Raw genomic sequence first — 18,103 nt, forward strand, 5'->3', positions numbered from 1 at the left:
AGTTCTTTTGCAACAACGGCAAGCTCGCTACATTGACAACTCGAGCTTCTCTAGCGTGACAGCAATTATGTACCAGGCAAGCAAAGCAGAGATGCCATATTAGCAACGCTGTTCAAAGAGTATGAGAAACTGTTGTTCTGTATCAATAAGGTCCATTTTCGCATTCAAGACCAGGGCGAAATACGTTTGTTTACACTCACGCTAGGGAATAGTGGGTTCAGGGGCTGAGAATTCATACACATCAGTATCATCCATATTGATAATTGTCTGGACAAGCAGCCCGTAGTAAGAGTGGTAAGACAGATAGCTCTTCTATGGTCTGCGCTCATAATATCCTATATATATTTGGATTTACGGAGAACGAAATTATACAAAGTAAAAGAGCACCCTACTTAATCTCCTCCCTGTTAGATATTCGATCAGCAGCAGAGCTTACGTTCAATAGCAGAGTGGGTGGGCTATTTCTACAAGAAATGAGGCACTCAGGAAGCGAGAGTTCTATATCGAAAGCTGAGATTGCCACTCCAACGAGCAGCGAGGTGTGGTCATGTTTCGGTTCATCATTTGCTCTTCTGTCGCGGTCGAGAGATCAAATTAATGGCCATATTCTTACACCTGACTGAGCAAGAATTTGTATTTCAGCCTCTCTTCACTGGGAAGGCCTGTCTCGTAGGCTTTCATCGGTCAGGACGGATGCTTCGTCCACTCAAGAAGTTTCCTATCTTGTCGGTTAACAGCCATCCCATCAACCCAGAATTTGTGATACCATGCTTGAAATATGATGTACGAAAGTCCACATCTGCTTTTCTTTAATCCGTTGATATCATCCGTAAACCCCAATGTCAAGCAATGCTCCCGTATCCTTCGCACAACGTCTCAGAGATCCCTTGCCAACTTCCTAGCCAACTTCTTCTGGTCCTCAACATCAAATCCCTTCTCATCCGTCTCCACAATCGCTTTTCCAACCGCCAGTGTCGTCTTAACGTTTTTGCTATCCACCCAAACCCTCCCGTTTCTCCCCACCGCAATCTCAAACGCCACACCTTGAGCCCCAAGTTCCTCAAGCACCACCAAATTCCCCTGCTCCACCGGTTTCAGCAACATCAATCTCCTCGCCATACCCAATGAAATAGTAAACAGCGTGCCACCTGTCAGTGGACCGAGCCCTTCAGACTTCCCTGTCGAGGAAGAAACGCATTCCAGTTCCGGATCCATGTGTTTATTAGCCAAAGTAACGCGCGCGTACACTAAATTTCCTGACGCGAGTTGAGGCCGCGTCTTTTTGGTCGCGCCTTCGAAGGAGAGTTGTGGGAGGGAGGCATTGGGCGTGTAGTCGCTAAGACTGGCGTAGTAAAGGTCGACGGCAGATTTTTGGATCGTGGCTATGACAAGGTCGCCAACAGTGGGGATGTACTAAATTATTAGTTATAGCATAGTATTGAGGGAGGTAACATACGCGACTACCGTTGAATTCGACCCAGACGGCATTCTTCCGCTTGTCGGTACAGAGTTGACCGGCGACCGTGGAGGTGATGGTGTTTGGTGGGATGTGGCGTAAGCCTGGACCGAGTTTGAGAGGTAATTTTGGGTGTGAAGGGAGGGATGCTGGATCCAGAATTTCCCCTGGCAGCACAAATGTTTCTGTTGCCATTGTGTTGAGTTTAAGATTGGGATTCTTGGATCCTGTCTGTTTTGCATGAGGTTGACTGCTTCTCTCAGCCTTGCGAAGTGGGTCCGCGCTAACCCGAAACGAATTTCTCGATTTTTGTGGGCAGAAAAAAAGTTCGAGTTTAAGGAACTTGTGTCCACGAAACATCTCTTCCTTACAACACCATCTTCTCGAATTCTTTACCGTTCACAATACCGACAAGATGGCTGCGGAAGGGGCATCTGCGAATGGCACTACGCCTGGAGAGAGACACGCTATCGGTATCTCCTTTGGGAACTCGAACAGCTCAATTGCATACACCACGAACGAGGACAAGGCTGAGGTAATCGCCAACGAGGATGGAGGTATGTTATATATTTGGGATTGGATAAAGCCATATTGTTGCTGATCTATTTCGTAGATCGTCAAATCCCTTCGATTCTGTCATATGTGGACGGGGAAGAATACAATGGCCAACAAGCCAAGCAACAGCTTATCCGGAACAGCAAGAACACTGTCGCATACTTCAGGGACTTCTTGGGACAAAAGTAGGATACAGCCACAATCATTCTATACATTTTGGCTAATTTTTGAAACAGCTTCAAGTCAATAGACCCGACTCACTGCCACGCTTCAGCCCATCCCAAAGAGCACGATGGCACGATCGCATTCATAATACAAGACAAGGAGGAAGGTGGACCATCAGTTGTCACAATCTCAGAGGTAGCCACTCGTCAATTGAAGCGTCTGGCACAGTCTGCTTCCGATTTCACTGGAAAGCAAGTCAACTCAGCGGTCATCACCGTCCCAACCAACTTCAGCGAAAAGCAAAAGGCTGCCCTCACGAAAGCCGCCAACGATGCTGGCCTCGAAGTTCTGCAGCTCATCAGCGAACCCATTGCTTCTCTTCTCGCGTACGATGCGCGGTTGGAGGCTAAGGTGGCAGACAAAATTGTTGTGGTCGCAGACTTGGGGGGTACTCGATCGGATGTGGCAGTCATTGCATCAAGAGGAGGCATGTATACAATTCTAGCCACAGCGCATGACTACGAATATGCCGGTGTACAACTTGACAAAGTTCTGCAAGACCACTTTGCTAAGGAATTCATCAAATGGAACACTACCGACCCCCGGGAGAACGCCCGCAGTCTGGCAAAACTGAAGCTTGAAGCAGAAGCTACGAAGAAGGCACTCAGTATCGGCACCAATGCCAACTTCAGCGTCGAGAGTTTAGCAGAAGGTATTGATTTCGCATCTACTATCAACAGATTACGCTATGAGACCATTGCACGAAAGGTTTTCGACGGCTTCAACCGACTTATTGAGGGTGTCGTCAAGAAAGCTGGCCTCGATGTCCTTGAAATCGACGAAGTGATCCTCTCTGGCGGAACCTCTCACACTCCCAAAATCGCCTCGAACATGAGCGCCATCTTCCCTCCTACTACCACAATCCTCGCACCCTCCACAACACCCACAGCTATCAACCCCGCTGAATTGCAGGCACGAGGAGCGGCACTGCAAGCAAGTCTGATCCAAGAATATGAGAAGGAAGATATCGAGCAATCGACTCACCCTGCTGTGACTACTGTCAAGCATCTCACGAACGCCATCGGGGTTATGACCATTACAGGTGACTCTGATAAAGGTCTCTTCACTCCCATCATCGCAGCTGAGACCGCAGTCCCGGCTCGTCGAACAATCCACATCGCAACCCCAAAAGAGGGCGGCGACGTTCTGATTAAGATCGTCGAAGGAGGCTCACACATCAAAGTCTCCAAGCCGGAGCCGAAAACCAAGACCAATGGGGAGAAATCCAAGGGCGAGGATGGCAGTGATGATAGCGATGAGGACGACAGCGACGACGGACCTGAGGATGTGCGTGAGAAGGTATGGAAAGTTGGGAACGTGCTTGCTGAAGCCGCAATCAAAGGTGTAAAGAAGGGTGGCAAGATCGAGGTTATGATTAATGTGGCGGGCGATCTCGCAGTGACCGTTACATGTAGGGAGGTTGGTGGCAAAGGAGGCGTGAGAGGGAATCTCGCCGCACCTTGACCTATCTGATCTAGTGTCTCTCATTTCTCGTCTCCTGCAAGAATGGGTTTGATTGGATGAATCTATGGCATTTGATTTGAAGTAATTGTGCTGGGATAGGCTGCCGCCTGGTGGGATTATAGAGTGCGTTGATTTGCATCGGAAAGAGAGTCATCGAGGCGCTTTAGACTGCGTATAAATCCGAAGGCAAGGAGATGCGATGAATGGAGAACGTATGAACTTAAACCGCTTCGGCGGGTCTTGTCTTTGTTAATGTAAAAAGTTCATCTTTATTATTGGAGTCTGCTGGTTATGGAATCTGCGTTCTTCCTAAAATAAAATAAAACGTGCGTCACACCTCCTTTTCACACCGAGAGACAGCTGAAAGCCATTCGGTTGCTAAGAAGTCCATCTCAAGCAAAAGATAGAGCATAGACCGCTAGGCATCGCAGAACTTGGCTCCTCAGAGGAGTTCATCAGCCGAACAGGCCTATTGTGAAGCTTACATGCTGTGGCTGATGGCTGCTCTAATCCCCGCAATTGAACTATGCTCAAGCTTCCTTCGTGCATTATCAACACTCAAATGATCATGCTCTTCTTTCCTTCGCAGCATTAAGAAATAGATGGAACTACCCGATCTCATTTTAAAAAGCCCTAACACCGTTTCGGCTGACTCACACATACGTCAAGACATACTTGGCTCGCTCTATCCTTCCCACCCAGGCAACAGCTCCGTCTCAACTCATATTCTGGGCTCAGCACTCGACTAAATTATGGCACCCGTTCTTAAACAACTCATCAATAAATCCATCTACGCACAAGAGACCGGATCAGTTATCCTCCAAGTAATAGAGGACAGCGGTGACCAGGTCACAAAAATCCGAGACTCCGTAATCCGAGAAATGGTCGACGATTTGCTGGAATCAAACTCGGCCGGTTCGCCCATGGAGGAAGAAGAAGAGCTCCAGGCCCACAAACTTGTTGAATGGAGACTCGATAAAGATAGCAGAAAGCACAACAAGCCTCCCATGGCAGTTGAAGAATACGAAGGCTACTCGATATGGATCAAGACAGACGATGACGAAAGTATCAAAGAAGAGCGGCGACACTGTTAGGAGTCAGAGGAGCGGAAGGGGTGTTGGATTTCGAAAATGAGCACGTAATGAGTGCCGTAAGCTTGAATCTGAAGGTGCTCGAGGAAAGTCCGAGCTTGCTCTCCGGTTCGAGGCCGGGCTCGAAGATATTACACGTCTTCCACGGCCCCTTAAGATAATTGTCCAGCTAATTTCCGATGAAGACACTGCACCTCTTCGTTGGATTCGGGTGAATCCAGACAAAATATCAACAGCAGCTCTTCAGAAATCGCGATCTCTCTGCGAAGATGACCATCCAGAAACTATCGACCGCTGCAGTACTCAGATGCAACCAGGACTAGGGTTCATTAACGTCAATGAACACTGAATAGTCAGAGTCGAAGGCGCCTATCGTTACGTCTGTCTTTCTTATGTCTGGGGAAAGATAAGCCAGCCTTAAGATACCTCTGATACCAAAGCAGCGTTCCAAGCTCCACATGGATTGAACTCCGATTTGATTCTTCTTCCGAGAACATCAGAGACGCAGTTGAAGTGATGAAGTAACTTGGCATTAATTACATCTGGATAGATGCGATATGCATTGAACAAGACAAATGAGGCTGACAAAGCAGCCATAATTGCCGACATGGGAGCTATCTACAGCGATTCCATCTTGACAATTGTTGTATCTACCAACTCCGATCCACCAGCAGGTTTGCTTAGAGTTTTGTCAGCACCACAAACCCAGACACAGATTCGTAAAAGTATGAAAGGCCTTCAACTCGCCGTTGTCTTCCACGATAATAGGAGGCCCTTTGCTGACGGGGAAAACTCGGTTTGAAACTCCAGGGCATGGACATATCAAGAAATTGCAATTATCTCAACGGAGGCTGTTCTTCAAGGACTCACAGGTGTGCTTCCTCTGTTCTTATGCAACAGTCTTCGAAGACGAATGGCCAATCACCGATCCGCACTTCAATCCGGCGCCCATGCTGGACAGGACGTCAATGTTGATCAGTCAATGCGTTTGCAGGAATGACAGAGCTCATTCGCCAAGTGACGAATACAAAGTGTTGGTACGGAATTCCGGCTTTTGCTTTCGATCAAGCACTGCTCTGGCATCCAAAGGAACAAGTTCAAAGAAGGAGAGATCTTGATGGAAGTGAGCTCTTTTCCAGCTGGAGCTGGGCGGGTTGGAAAGGGGCCTGTGATTACCTAGGCCGCGGCTGGTACAACGGCCTGTGTCGATACCCCGTCTCAGTCGTGCATTGGGTCCAACAAATGGATCCCGCAAAATTCCCTGCAAAACTTGGAGACAACGCGCTTTCAGGCGCGCCGCAAGGAATGACCACCGAGCAGCTGAGAGAGGATATCTTCAGCGGCAAATGGAAACTCCTCGAACAAAGTCAACACGCGGGAGCTGTACCGCTTCGAGTTCGAGGAGCGCGGTTGGGAATCCTCTAAGATAAAGAGAGAAACCCACGTGGTTACACGCACAAGGAGTACCCAGGGATCGTCTTCAACTGCCCAATTCCCCTCCCGAACCAGGAATCAGCTCAATCCCAGACGGCGAAGTCGCTCTCCTGTTCCAAGCCTATTCGAACACAGTGCGCTTTTGTGACATGAACACGACGCCACATACCAAAGAATCTAATGTTGACAACTGCCTCCAGCTAAGTCTCAACAATGAGGACAGATCAGCGACTTCCAAACCGCTGTGGCAGTGGATTATCTACCATCAAGGCTACCGTGCCGGCTTTCTGGCTCTCAACGTCCCGTTCAAAGACCTCGATCTGGAGAAGCAGGACGACTTATCTCCGGTCGCAGTCTCCAGGATGAGATTCCCCGCATGGAGGGATGGAGCATCTACTGCGCCTTAGGTCCTTTTGCACTTACGTGGAAGTTCGGACACAAACCGCAATGGCTCCTAAATGATCTCGCAGAAAGTATCCCACCCCCAAACGAAGGAGCTGGCCCTGTGGCTCATCCAAAGGCAGAGAATGGCGAAGCGGTGTAGGGCGGCTATAGGTTTGATATCGAGGGCTTTTTTTGGCTGGTTGTACATTGTGTTGCTGTCGGGGAAGAGAGCGGTTAGCAAGGGGGCGGGGCAGGAAGGTTGGGAGAGGATTGGCGTCGGGAAGGTGCATTGGAGTGCTTTTTACCATGCTGAGTCGGAGATGGACAACTTATTGTTGAGATGAGGGGGTGGGAGTTGAGCGTCGACTCCAACCTCCTTTTCGCTTCAGGCTCGCTTAACTGTCAGGCGTCAAGTGGCTCGAAAACGAGGTTTTAGTTGATCCATAGTATCGCTTAAGCTGATCACTATTGTCAAACTCTGCATATGCTCGTTTATTTAGCTGATTACTATTAACCTTATCGCTTAAAGAAGCGAGATAGCTAGCCGAGCAAATGAATAGGTTTTGTAGCAATCATATTTTAAGCATATGCTCTCCTTATGCTCTGCATATGTACGGGTTATACGGGCTAGGAAGGTTCGGGTTAGTCCCGAGCTTGCGAGGGGGCTTAAGGTTAGGGGTTAGGGTCTGGGTTAGTCCCGGGGGGCTGGGGGTTGGTGAGAGCCCCCTGCATGGTAATATATTAGAGTATAAAGGCCCTATGAGTTAGAGTTAGTAAGCATATACTAAGTATATAATTCCTATATACCAAGTATATCCTAGAGTAATAGCGATAGTAAAGCAAGGTATATTCTAACTTACTTATATACTTACTAATTAGAAAGGTCGAGTATATACTAGAAGCAATAGCAATAGTAAAGAAGAGTATATTCTAACTTCCTTACACGCTTCTTAGTAATAAAGGTTAAGTACATACCAGGAGTATGCCTGGCAGGCTATTGGGAGGAGCTCGGAGATAAAGGGGGGTAAAAGAAGAGAGGGGTAGTGTTCCTTTAGTAAAATAAGTATTTATTATATCTTAAGGTCGAGCATATGCAAGAAACTAATCCCTAGTATAGAAAATACAAGGGTATTTTCGCTAATTAATAGTAGGGAACAGCTTAAGCGATAGTAGGGCCAGCTACCGGCTCCGCGAGAGCACCGTCTGCGTTCTTGTTTCAATCACCATCAATTTCTTAGATGACATTTTATGCCATACGGCAAGCTACAACAGGCCATTAAATGGAACAGCTATATCCAAGTATATGTAAACCCCTTTACGGACGTCCGTGATTGCTAGCCAGAGTCTGAGTCACGTGCAGGGATCAAATGGCACTTGGAATACCGAAAATTCAACCAAGGACAAGCTGATAATGGGAGAACAGATAGAATAGCAAAATGAAGAAACAAATGCATGCATGATCTTCAACAAACGCGAGGTTGATTGTGATTCTTGAATGCACCCAGACTATTAAGCGAGCCCCTTTCTTCCCCTGTCTCGAGGTGGACAGAAAAGGCGGCACTCATCTTGAATATCCCAAGACAAATGGGGATATTTGATAGGAGCGTTGAGGAGCTGAAATCTGTTTTCTGTAATTTCCGAGTTGTTTATAGGGGCTGGGCTTCTAATGTATAACATCACATGAGTACATTCATAGAGGTATTGTAGTACTTGTAATGTCCAGATCAGTCGAAACAATAGGGACTGCTTCTTACGGCTCTAGGCATTTGCAGATCTAGAATGGGACATTTCATAAACTTTGTGTCAACTTGATTGCTCAAAAGTCGTGACTGAGATGCCGGGTCTCATAAAGGATCGGCTTATGCTACCATTCTGCCAAAGGCGGGCGACAATGTGCAACCGGCTTCTGCTCGACGAGATGGAGAGAGCAAGAATTACCCCCAACATACGAGTGAGTCCTCCACATAAGCTCTGAAAGAATATCCGGACAGTACTGACCGTTGTGAAGCGCTCCGCAGCATGTGTTTTACCTCCACTTCAAGTCTGCAAAGGGCAAGGAAAGTGATTTCAGCATCGGAAAGAACTTCTGAATTTAGAACTCGACCTTCTTTCGAGCAGCTTTTGCAGAGCAAGACGACGAATAGGGATGCCAGTACGGGAGATTGGAAGGGAATATACACGACACATTGCCAACAGTGTTCGGTTATTGCCAGATTAGCTTTACAACCAGAAGCTAGATGCTTGGTCTGCCACCACTAGTCACAAAAGAACTCCCTCAAAGTTCATGAAGCTCTAGCTGCTTGCCGACAAGCTGGGAATCCGTAAGTTTCAGAACGAGATAATGCTACAGTTGATGACGCGGTGATAATAGTCGAGGAGATACTTGCCGAGGCTCAATTCTACCGTGTTTGTGAGAAGTCTGGCCCGGGGAGTTTCTTGTGCCATTTCATTCTTGATCTGTGGTCTAAACAGCCAAAGCAAGTCATTGAGGGTGACGAGAGATATCCAAAAGATATGCTGGTTGGGCGTAATAATGTTTGGCAACAGATAGGAAGCAACCCATTCGGTCTGGTTGGGAACCGCTCTCCCAGAGCATGCAGTGGTGGAATACCTTGTTGGTGGATGTCTTGAGCTGAGTCGACTGATGATTTGGGGATGAAATTGAAATGTTGAAGGCCTAGATTTGTCTTAGTCCAGTGCATGGGTCTTTTAGAAACGCCGTTCAGGAATTCCTTCCTCTTTTCCATTTCTCTTCCTCCCAAATATGGCAATGGCAATCCTGATGGGAAGGAGATTTTGGTGCCGTGACCATTTGCTCCAGAGATATCGCTGGGCGAGTGACCATACCTGGTATTAAATTCGAACGAAAGAATAGCACATTAGCACGGAAACAAGTAGCAAGACCTATATTCGGGTATGGAACAAAGAGCAGAATTCATCTACAATTTCGGGGCCTTCCCAACATCGCTTTTATACAAATGGATAGCCTGAGCATTCATGTAGGCTAGCAATCCCTGCTCGCCGGATTCCCCACCAATGCCACTCTCCTTGTGGCCACTAAAGAAAGTATTCGGGAGCGGCCTCTCAAAGCTGTTGATCCAGATAGTGCCAGCCTCAATCTGCTTAGCAATATTGACAGCCCTCTCGTGATCAGCGCAGTAGACGGCGCCACCAAGACCAGTCCGAGTATCATTGACTCTAGTAAGCAGTTCCTCTTCCGTGGTCCATGGCATCATGGGGACAATAGGTCCTATCAAAGTCAGCTCAACTCCACCAACAAATGCAAAATGGAGGAAAGGAAAGGCTCACCGAAAGGCTCCTCGGCAACAATCCTCGAAGAGTGCGGCGGATTATCAATAATCGCCGGCTGCACCGAAAACCCACCCGCATCTCCAACCTCCCCACCAAGCAGAAACTGATATCCATTAACAGCACAATCCTCAAAGAAGCCCTTGACTATGTTGTACTGCATCTCGTTCTGCACAGGGCCCAGCATCATGCCCGGCTCACCAGCGGGACCAACCTTCCAGCTCTTCACGACGTTCAAAATGGCTTCTTGGAACTCCTTATAGATGTCTGTGTGCACGTAGAGACGTTTGGAGGCTACACACAGTTGTCCGGAGTTGAAGAATGCGCCGAGGGCGACGAGGGGAGCAACCTTGTTGACGTCGACGTCCGGACAGACGATGCATGCACTGTTGCCGCCGAGCTCGAGAGTCACGCGCTTCAGTGTTTTGGCAGCGGACATCATGACGCGCTTTCCTGTGGAGATGGAGCCGGTGAAGCTGATCTTCTCGATGCCGGGGTGCTCGGTCATCATCGGGCCTAGACGATCATCTCCGTTAAGAGCCTGGAGGACGCCGGGAGGAAGGTACTTCTGGGCCATTTCGACGAACTTGAGAGCGGAGTAGGGTGTGAAGGGCGAGGGCTTTACGATCACGGTGTTGCCGGTCAGGAGTCCAGGAACGATCTTCTGCATCGACAGGATGAGGGGGAAGTTCCAGGGACAGATGGCACCCACGACACCGAGGGGGACATAGCGGAGAGAGAGTTTGAGGTCGGCGTCGTCTTGGATTGTCTGCTCGCCTGGGGGAGGAGCCGTTGCTAAATGTATTAACGTGAAATTCCTTTCATGTTAGACAAGGAACACACCATGATATTGCAGGATTCCTGCAGCGGCGTCGATCTCGCCTTGTGCGAATTGGATCTTGTTCAAGTTAAGCATGAATGTTTTATTGACTAAGTGGTAGATTCGACATACGGGTTTCCCACATTCTTTCAGGATCATCTGCGTCATCTCAACACGGTGGCTCAGGAGTTCCTCGCGAAGCTGGAGCAAGAGGCTCTGTCGCTCTTTCCATGCTGTTTTTGACCATCTCTTGAACGCCTCTTGAGCTGACTTGACGGCATCATCGAGGTCGTGCTCGGTTGCAATGGGCACGTCCCAGAGCTTGGTTTTATCGGAAGGGTTCACGCCGTTGTGGACCTTGGGGCTGTCGCGGGGCTTCCCCGCAATGGTGTTGTGGAACTTCTCAAAGTCCAGTGTGGCCGCCTTGTCACTCATCTTGTCCTTGCTGCCTTCAAGCTTCGACTGTGAAATGTTTGAACTCGTGGAAGTGGAGAGGGTAAGATATTTTGTACTTTGCTTGGTATGTTTTGGAGGTCAGAGCAATGACGGCAGAGGGGCTAAGTTTGTAGAAGTGCGATGCGGTCCTGAGGAGGCTACGCACCTGTCAATTTCGGCTTGACTCGCATGTGGAGGGGCGGGGGATTTCCCGCCAGCAACCGAGGGGGAAACCCACCCCACATTGGAATATTTACTTTGAGTACTTTGTAAGATCCCGATCGCACTTGATTGGTTTCAACATTCGCAGGATCGGTTTGAAACAGCCGGTGTACCTGCCGAGACATACTTCATACTTCGGAACTCTGTCCGGCACCTGTTCGGCGACAATTTCTCCAGAGGCTTGATGCTGAAGCTGAGATCTCTACTCTCAGTACTCTGTAAGCACCAGTTCCAGATCTAGTATGTACCTCGTTATACTTCGTAGCAGGCATAATAGTTCCAAGACATGAAAGATCTGCTTTACCTTACCAGCCTTAAGAGATACTATTCCAGCAAAATCTAAGAGTTCTATTGGCTGGTTTTCCCTGTTAGCGCAGAATCTTCCAGAAAATGTTGTGGGCCCATTACGCCCAGCGGGAAGTATCTTGTTCGGGAGCGAATACGACGTGGCTGGAGTGAAGGTTTTCCTGAGACGTTTAGCTGAGACGTTTGACCCCACGGGGAGTGCGCCAGCCGAGGTCTGGGGTATGTTGGCGGGGACAACTCCGCCGATAAACTTTTCCGAAGTTTTCGTCCGAGTTCAAATCGAATGGGACAGATTGAAGTCGGTTCAAAGCTCCATACTCACACTTACACGAAGAATCGAAGAACAATTTCTAGTTCAGATAAACATTTGACACACAATGGAGCTACCCAGTACTCACAAGACAGCTGCTGTGGTGGTATGTAACTTTCCGCACAAAGTACCAGTGCTGTTCGAGTTCTGACGAGCGTTCGACAGAGAGAGAACGGAAGCAAGGCTCAATTTGAGATAGAATCCGTCTCAATTCCCGAGCCAGGTCCACAAGATGTTCTGGTCCAACTTTCGGTGACCGGGGTCTGTGGGACTGACATTGCACTTGCTTCAGGAGAACTCGGACCAACTCGGCGAATTCTTGGCCATGAAGGAGTTGGACGAGTTGTCAAGCTTGGATCTGGACTTTCGGAATCCCAAGTGAAGCTCGGGCAACGGGTGGGCGTTGCATGGCAAAGAGATATATGTGGTACCTGCGCAATGTGCCTGATCGAGGGTGGGGAGACGAGGTGTTTGGAGCAGCTGAATTCGGGGCGAAAAATTGACGGGACTTTTGCTGAGTATACAGTTATTCCATACAGATACTTGACGACGTTGGCCGAGGGTCCTGGAGACCAAATGTTGGCTCCTATTCTCTGTGGTGGAGTGACGGTCTACAAGGGACTAAAACTCTGTGGGGCAACTCCTGATCAGTGGATTGCCATTTCTGGAGCGGGTGGTGGAGTTGGAGCATTGGGAATTCAGTACTCGAAAGCAATGGGATATCGAACTATTGCAATTGATGCCGGGCAGGAGAAGGAAGAGTACTGTCGAAGTCTTGGAGCTGAGGTGTACATCGACTTAACTCAAACAGCTGAAGTGGCTTCGGTCGTCCGCGAAAAGACCAGCGGACGAGGTGCTGCAGCTGTACTTGTGACTGCTGGGTCTGGAAAGGCATATCAAGATGCACTTGGAATGCTTGGGCCGTTCGGAACGCTTGTTTGTATCGGCATTCCGCCTCCTTCGCAGCTGGTGAACTTCCACCCCCTCCTGTTCATAGACTTGGGAATCAGGATCATCGGATCAGCTGTCGGTACCAGACTCGACATACAAGAGGCAATTTCGTTTGTTGAGCGGGGTTTGGTGAAGCCAACGGTGCAGATGACAACTCTGGATCAGTTGTCAGAAGTCGGCGAGCAAATCATCCAGGGAAAGGTATGTCCTCAAGCCCTTGAACCTAAAGTAAGGCTAATGAGCTTTCTAGGCAATAGGAAAGTTCGTAATTCGGTTCAAAGACGATACAGTGCCTTCATGAGATCTTGCAGCAGGGATGGAAGGACGATTGTGGGATATGAGGGAGGAGAATGACCCTGCGGCTAAGACTCCTATCGAATCATCGATCAGTTCGATTCGATTAATATCGAATCAAATTAGCAGACTCGATCGAATATTCAATGGATCGATCGAATTCTCCACGTGATTTTTAAGCAATTCCTAAAGCTATCTGCATATAAGCTAAGGTCTTTTCTTAATAATATTTCCATTGATATTGAGGCTATTCAGATATAGTCTAGAGTACAAAACACGTGATTTCTATGGCCATTCAAACTTGCCCAGGTGTAATATCCCGTGACTACGAGGATTTCAGGGGGTTTGGTGCCATTTTATTATTAATTAGTATATCTTTATCTCAGGAGCCAATCAGGTACCTGCATGCACTGGTTGGGCCCGTAATTAGGGCTGGAATTAGTAGTCTTGGCAGCAGAGAGATTTACGAAATTGAGAGTTTTGTTTAGTATGTAATTATTCTTTTAGTAAATTCGCTTATATTACTATTCTAGGTATAAGCCCCTTATTTTGTACATTAACACGTGATTTTTAGTCACGGGAGTTCGATTAGATCGAATCGAACTTATATCTAAATTCGATTCGATTCGATAGGAGCCCTACCTGCGAGTAGTCAGATAAAGATGGAATGAGCATCGAGGATGAATGGAACCGACCGGCGTTATATTGAGTCGTTCTATAATAACTTAAACATCCATTGACGCTAGTCTGCTCCATTTGCTCCAGCACCCCCAACTCCCAAAAACCTAAGGCAGGTAAAATCGAGTGCCGGTATTCGCAAGCTGCTGCTAACGATCAACCAGCGCTGTAGTTGGAAGCATCTCTAAGTCTGCGGCTTTTGCCCCAGCGGCTATTCATCCCTATTGCAATTCTTTGGGGAGATTTGAAGTCGTGAACAAAAAGGAAGCAACTCCTAAACCCCTCTTTTATATGCTTCTTGCTTGTAGTGGACCCAACCCCACTTACTCAGCCTTCCGGTTTTGGCGGGCTTCCCGAGCCGAGGTCGCCTATGAACATAAAACCTCACTACAAGCTCAATCTCATTTCCCTCATCAACAACCGTCGTCTTCTCTTGTTGCAAAACATCTCCAAATCACCCAATTCCCATGCCAACATTTGTAGGGCCCCTAGCACGATGACCGAACCAGATCAAGCCCATTTTCAGTCTATGCCGTGGTGTCTCGAGATCATCAAACACCCGGACTACATCACCACACCTACCTTCTCTCGGCAACCCAAAGAAGCCACAGAGGACTCTCTGACCTCTACGACGCTCAAAACGAACGAAACAATTCAGGCCTGTCTCACAGTTTACAAACGGCCCCCGCAAGGCGAAGCTTGGATCGACGAGGTCCGCAGCTTAATGACGCTCGGAACTGGCATGAACGGCGCACCTTACATGCTCCATGGCGGCATCGTGGCCACATTGATGGATGACTGTGTGGGCACGTTAATGACGGTCAATGAGGATCATGAGTCTGGAGCACCGTTAAGCTCAGCGGCCGTAACAGCTTACATGAATATTCAATATCGGAGTCCGATCACGACGCCGCAGACGGTTCTTGTTATAGCGAAGAGTCGCGAGTTGAAGGGCAGGAAATTCTATTTGGATTCGGAGATCAGGGACGAATATGGACATGTTTTGGCCACAGCGGAGTCGTTGTGGATTGCCATAACATCTTTTGGGCCGAAGAGGCCAAAAGAGCGGCTATGAGAAACGGCGTGCCTTGTGACCCGACTGCGAGGTACCGGGTGTGCAACGGTTCATTTGGAGGCTCGCATTATGCGGATACACTGTCCCAGCTGCCGAGGCTGCTCCAATACAGCTGGGCCGAAATGCCGGATCACGTGATACAGGGCTTGTTGGGAATCTTTGAGACTTGGGGAAAGATGCTGCCAGCACTATCGATATGACAATTTCCACTCGGCACCTTCCTCGACAGGCCTCACTTGAGGATGTGGTCCTGGTTTCGCGCAACCTCATCAATCAATCTAAATATCATGTGTTGCGCCTCCGATGCTTTTGATTCGATGTTCAAGCGATAGCCTACATTTCGGTACAGCCCAGCCTTACTTACTTTGTAATCTTACTCCCACCTTCAACATTTCATTCTACCCGATACGTCTCTTTGTGATTTTGGTTTCCATCTACCCTCCGTCTTCGTTCGGCACGTTAGATCGCCGCGGCCAGTCGCCCCCTCCTCGAACGTCAACACCTTGCAGACTTTGGTCCGTCTGGGCAGCCTGGTCCTCACAGCCTTGTGGTCTCGTTGAACTTCTTCCCCTACATTGGATCCCCATCACCTGATTCACTTCGGAGGCCTTTAGCTCGGGGAACGACTTCCATCATGCGTCTCTTACACACCAAGACTCTCGAGCTACACGAGTTCTTCGGTAACAAAATTCCTCCTTAAGCCATTCTATCGCACACTTGGGACGAAGGTGAAGTTTCTTTCCAGGAGCTGCGTTCTAGTGGCGGCAAAAACAAGGCAGGATATGACAAAATACGCGGGTGCTGTGAAATGGCAGTTTCAGATGGCTTTCAATATGCTTGGGTGGATACCTGCTGTATCGACAAGCAGTGCTGAGCTTTCAGAAGCCATCAATTCCATGTACAACTGGTATCGACTTTCTGACGTCTGTTACGTCTACTTGCCAGATGTTGCTACTAATTTGGGAACAAAAGCTACCGAAGACGCTATCAGAAAGAGTAGATGGTTTACGCGCGGGTGGACGCTACAGGAATTGATTGCACCATCTGGCGTCATATTCTTCGATAGCAAATGGGGCGATCTCGGAACCAAGAAGAGCCTGGAAACAGTGATAACCGATATTACAAAGATTAATGGGGAAGTCCTTCGAGATGCAAACAACATGGGAGAATTTAGCGTCGCCCAGAAAATGTCTTGGGCGTCGGAACGAGTGACGACCAGGGTAGAGGACATCGCTTACTGTCTCCTGGGAATATTCGGCGTTAATATGCCAACGCTCTATGGGGAAGGTGACCAAGCATTCGGCAGACTCCAAGAGGAAATTATGAAGAGCACGTTGGACCACTCTATTTTTGCCTGGACTGAAACGTCCTATTTCGGTCACGGACTCCTTGCGCCTACACCGGCTTGTTTTACGAACTCGGGGAATATCGTCCAATGCAAAAATACAACAGCCAGTCCTTTCACCTCCGCCAACAAAGGAATAAATCTCCATCTCCGCCTGAAGACCTTTGATAAATCTATACTATGCCTCGCGGTTCTTGACTGCTATGATGCCATGGTTGATGATATGAAGCTCTTGGGGATTTATCTTGAAAGACAGTCCGAGAAGAGTGACGTCTTTAGAAGAATTCGGGGTGACAAGCTAGGGAGTATGGGCAGAGTAAGTCTTCAATTTCTTGTTGTTTAATGTGGAGCTTACGGCTGTTGCAAATTCTTTGCTCCCTCGATGTTCTGTCCTGAGTATGTCTTCACTCACTAGACCTTGTTCCCATACCCAATCCTACTCTTCAGGTCAACGCTGATACGAGATTCTGGTATTAGGCAGAGGTCCACTGGCTAAAGCAGGAGAATATATTTGTCAAGCAGGAGCGAGTCATGTTAGATGCCCTTTCCTATCAAAGTTGCTGTCTCTCGGTACACGGGTTGAAAGAAAGTGGAAGCGAAATTGAGCTCCAATATTCGGTCCCTGACGGTTGGGACCGTTTTGGGGACGCTTTCATCTCCACGTCAGGTGATCCTAGCAACATGTTCAAATATAGTACTTTCCATTTCTGGGAAACCAACTCCCTTCAATGGTTTTTCCTAATACTGCGGCAGAAGAGACGGAGAATTTGGTCGGGCCTATGGACGCAAGAATCACTGAGAGTGAGTGTTGTCGAACATATTCCAGATCAGTGTGTCAAATGAGTAGAGTAGAGTAGAGTAGTGGGTCCTACTCATACTCTACTCAACCAATTATAGCGCTACTCATACTCTACTCATACTCTACTCAAGCTACTCATGAGTAGTATGAGTAGTGTGAGTAGGTACCCACGTGATGATTGCACGTGACAGGCTAGCCCAATTAGGTAAGCCTCTCATCTAGCGCCGCTCTAGCGCCAAGTTTCTACCCAATTAGGCAATGGCATTGCTTAGTAAGCGAGCCAAAGGTCAGGGGAAATCAAGATTCTAAGAAGAATAACTAGTTTATTATTATAGAAAATTAATATTTAGCTGGTCTTATATAAGCCCTAGCTTACCTTTACTGGGGCTATTTAATAAATATCTTTATTATTTAATTATTATTTAATTAACCTTAGTTTATTATTGTCACGTGACGGCTACTCATTACTACTCATACTACTCATGAGTATATACTCTACTCTACTCAAATTTTTAGGACATTACGCTACTCATATTCTACTCACGCTACTCATGAATATTCATGAGTAGTATGAGTAGCATGAGTAGTTCTTTGACACACTGTTCCAGATTGCACGGAGATCAGTCCAAGATGGAGCAACCTATCTGAAAAGGAAAAGTTGTCTCTCTTGCTCTCATCATTAGCTCACACCAGCAGCAACGTTGAAAAGGTCTGGTTCGGTAGTTTTGTTGAGCGACTTTACTGGCAACACCCAGTCGGGAAGTGGTGGATAAGTGTGGTCGTCAAGAGAGGAGTTGTCTCGGATCAGAGGGTGAATACAGCTCATATCAGTTGGCATACTCCAAAAGCAGACTAAATCGTTGAGAGTCAGTAACCCTCTCCTGGTTTCTGGCTCGATCCAATGCTAATAATGAATACCTAGGTCTTGACCAGGGTTCTCAAATTCTTTG

General features: G+C 47.9%; 7 protein-coding genes across 7 annotated transcripts; 5 read left to right on the forward strand and 2 right to left on the reverse strand.

The window, feature by feature from the left end:
• Nucleotides 1–876: 876 nt before the first annotated feature.
• K444DRAFT_548943 (uncharacterized protein) lies at nucleotides 877–1,651 on the reverse strand (the record flags this gene model as incomplete). Its single annotated transcript, XM_024876408.1, has 2 exons — nucleotides 877–1,413; nucleotides 1,457–1,651. The coding sequence occupies 2 exons, from the start codon at nucleotides 1,649–1,651 to the stop codon at nucleotides 877–879; spliced, it is 732 nt and encodes a 243-aa protein (XP_024726515.1).
• A 220-nt stretch (nucleotides 1,652–1,871) lies between these two features.
• K444DRAFT_548897 (putative ribosome-associated complex subunit SSZ1) lies at nucleotides 1,872–3,700 on the forward strand (the record flags this gene model as incomplete). Its single annotated transcript, XM_024876405.1, has 3 exons — nucleotides 1,872–2,013; nucleotides 2,070–2,196; nucleotides 2,248–3,700. The coding sequence occupies 3 exons, from the start codon at nucleotides 1,872–1,874 to the stop codon at nucleotides 3,698–3,700; spliced, it is 1,722 nt and encodes a 573-aa protein (XP_024726516.1).
• Nucleotides 3,701–5,787: 2,087 nt separating this feature from the next.
• K444DRAFT_638648 (uncharacterized protein) lies at nucleotides 5,788–6,632 on the forward strand (the record flags this gene model as incomplete). The annotated part of the gene is made up of 2 exons (XM_024884288.1): nucleotides 5,788–6,200; nucleotides 6,263–6,632. 2 exons carry the CDS (start codon nucleotides 5,788–5,790, stop codon nucleotides 6,630–6,632), a joined length of 783 nt encoding a protein of 260 aa, XP_024726517.1.
• A 2,861-nt stretch (nucleotides 6,633–9,493) lies between these two features.
• K444DRAFT_657855 (betaine aldehyde dehydrogenase 1) lies at nucleotides 9,494–11,314 on the reverse strand. The gene is made up of 4 exons (XM_024886196.1): nucleotides 10,871–11,314; nucleotides 10,762–10,816; nucleotides 9,919–10,713; nucleotides 9,494–9,859 (listed from the first exon to the last, which is right to left on the reverse strand). Exons 1-4 carry the CDS (start codon nucleotides 11,171–11,173, stop codon nucleotides 9,549–9,551), a joined length of 1,464 nt encoding a protein of 487 aa, XP_024726518.1. The 5' UTR covers nucleotides 11,174–11,314; the 3' UTR covers nucleotides 9,494–9,548.
• A 496-nt stretch (nucleotides 11,315–11,810) lies between these two features.
• On the forward strand, nucleotides 11,811–13,469 carry K444DRAFT_605110 (GroES-like protein). The gene is made up of 3 exons (XM_024878842.1): nucleotides 11,811–12,117; nucleotides 12,177–13,163; nucleotides 13,213–13,469. Exons 1-3 carry the CDS (start codon nucleotides 12,079–12,081, stop codon nucleotides 13,261–13,263), a joined length of 1,077 nt encoding a protein of 358 aa, XP_024726519.1. The 5' UTR covers nucleotides 11,811–12,078; the 3' UTR covers nucleotides 13,264–13,469.
• A 961-nt stretch (nucleotides 13,470–14,430) lies between these two features.
• Nucleotides 14,431–15,009, forward strand: K444DRAFT_638651 (uncharacterized protein; the record flags this gene model as incomplete). The annotated part of the gene is made up of 1 exon (XM_024884289.1): nucleotides 14,431–15,009. The coding sequence occupies one exon, from the start codon at nucleotides 14,431–14,433 to the stop codon at nucleotides 15,007–15,009; it is 579 nt and encodes a 192-aa protein (XP_024726520.1).
• Nucleotides 15,010–15,643: 634 nt separating this feature from the next.
• On the forward strand, nucleotides 15,644–17,253 carry K444DRAFT_712588 (uncharacterized protein; the record flags this gene model as incomplete). The annotated part of the gene is made up of 3 exons (XM_024888281.1): nucleotides 15,644–16,670; nucleotides 16,877–16,954; nucleotides 17,017–17,253. Coding segments are annotated over 3 exons (1,114 nt in total), but the record flags the coding sequence as incomplete, so codon positions are not given.
• Between the last annotated feature and the right edge of the window lie 850 nt (nucleotides 17,254–18,103).

Source organism: Hyaloscypha bicolor (assembly GCF_002865645.1).
Source record: "Hyaloscypha bicolor E unplaced genomic scaffold K444scaffold_190, whole genome shotgun sequence".
Lineage (NCBI taxonomy): Eukaryota > Fungi > Ascomycota > Leotiomycetes > Helotiales > Hyaloscyphaceae > Hyaloscypha > Hyaloscypha bicolor.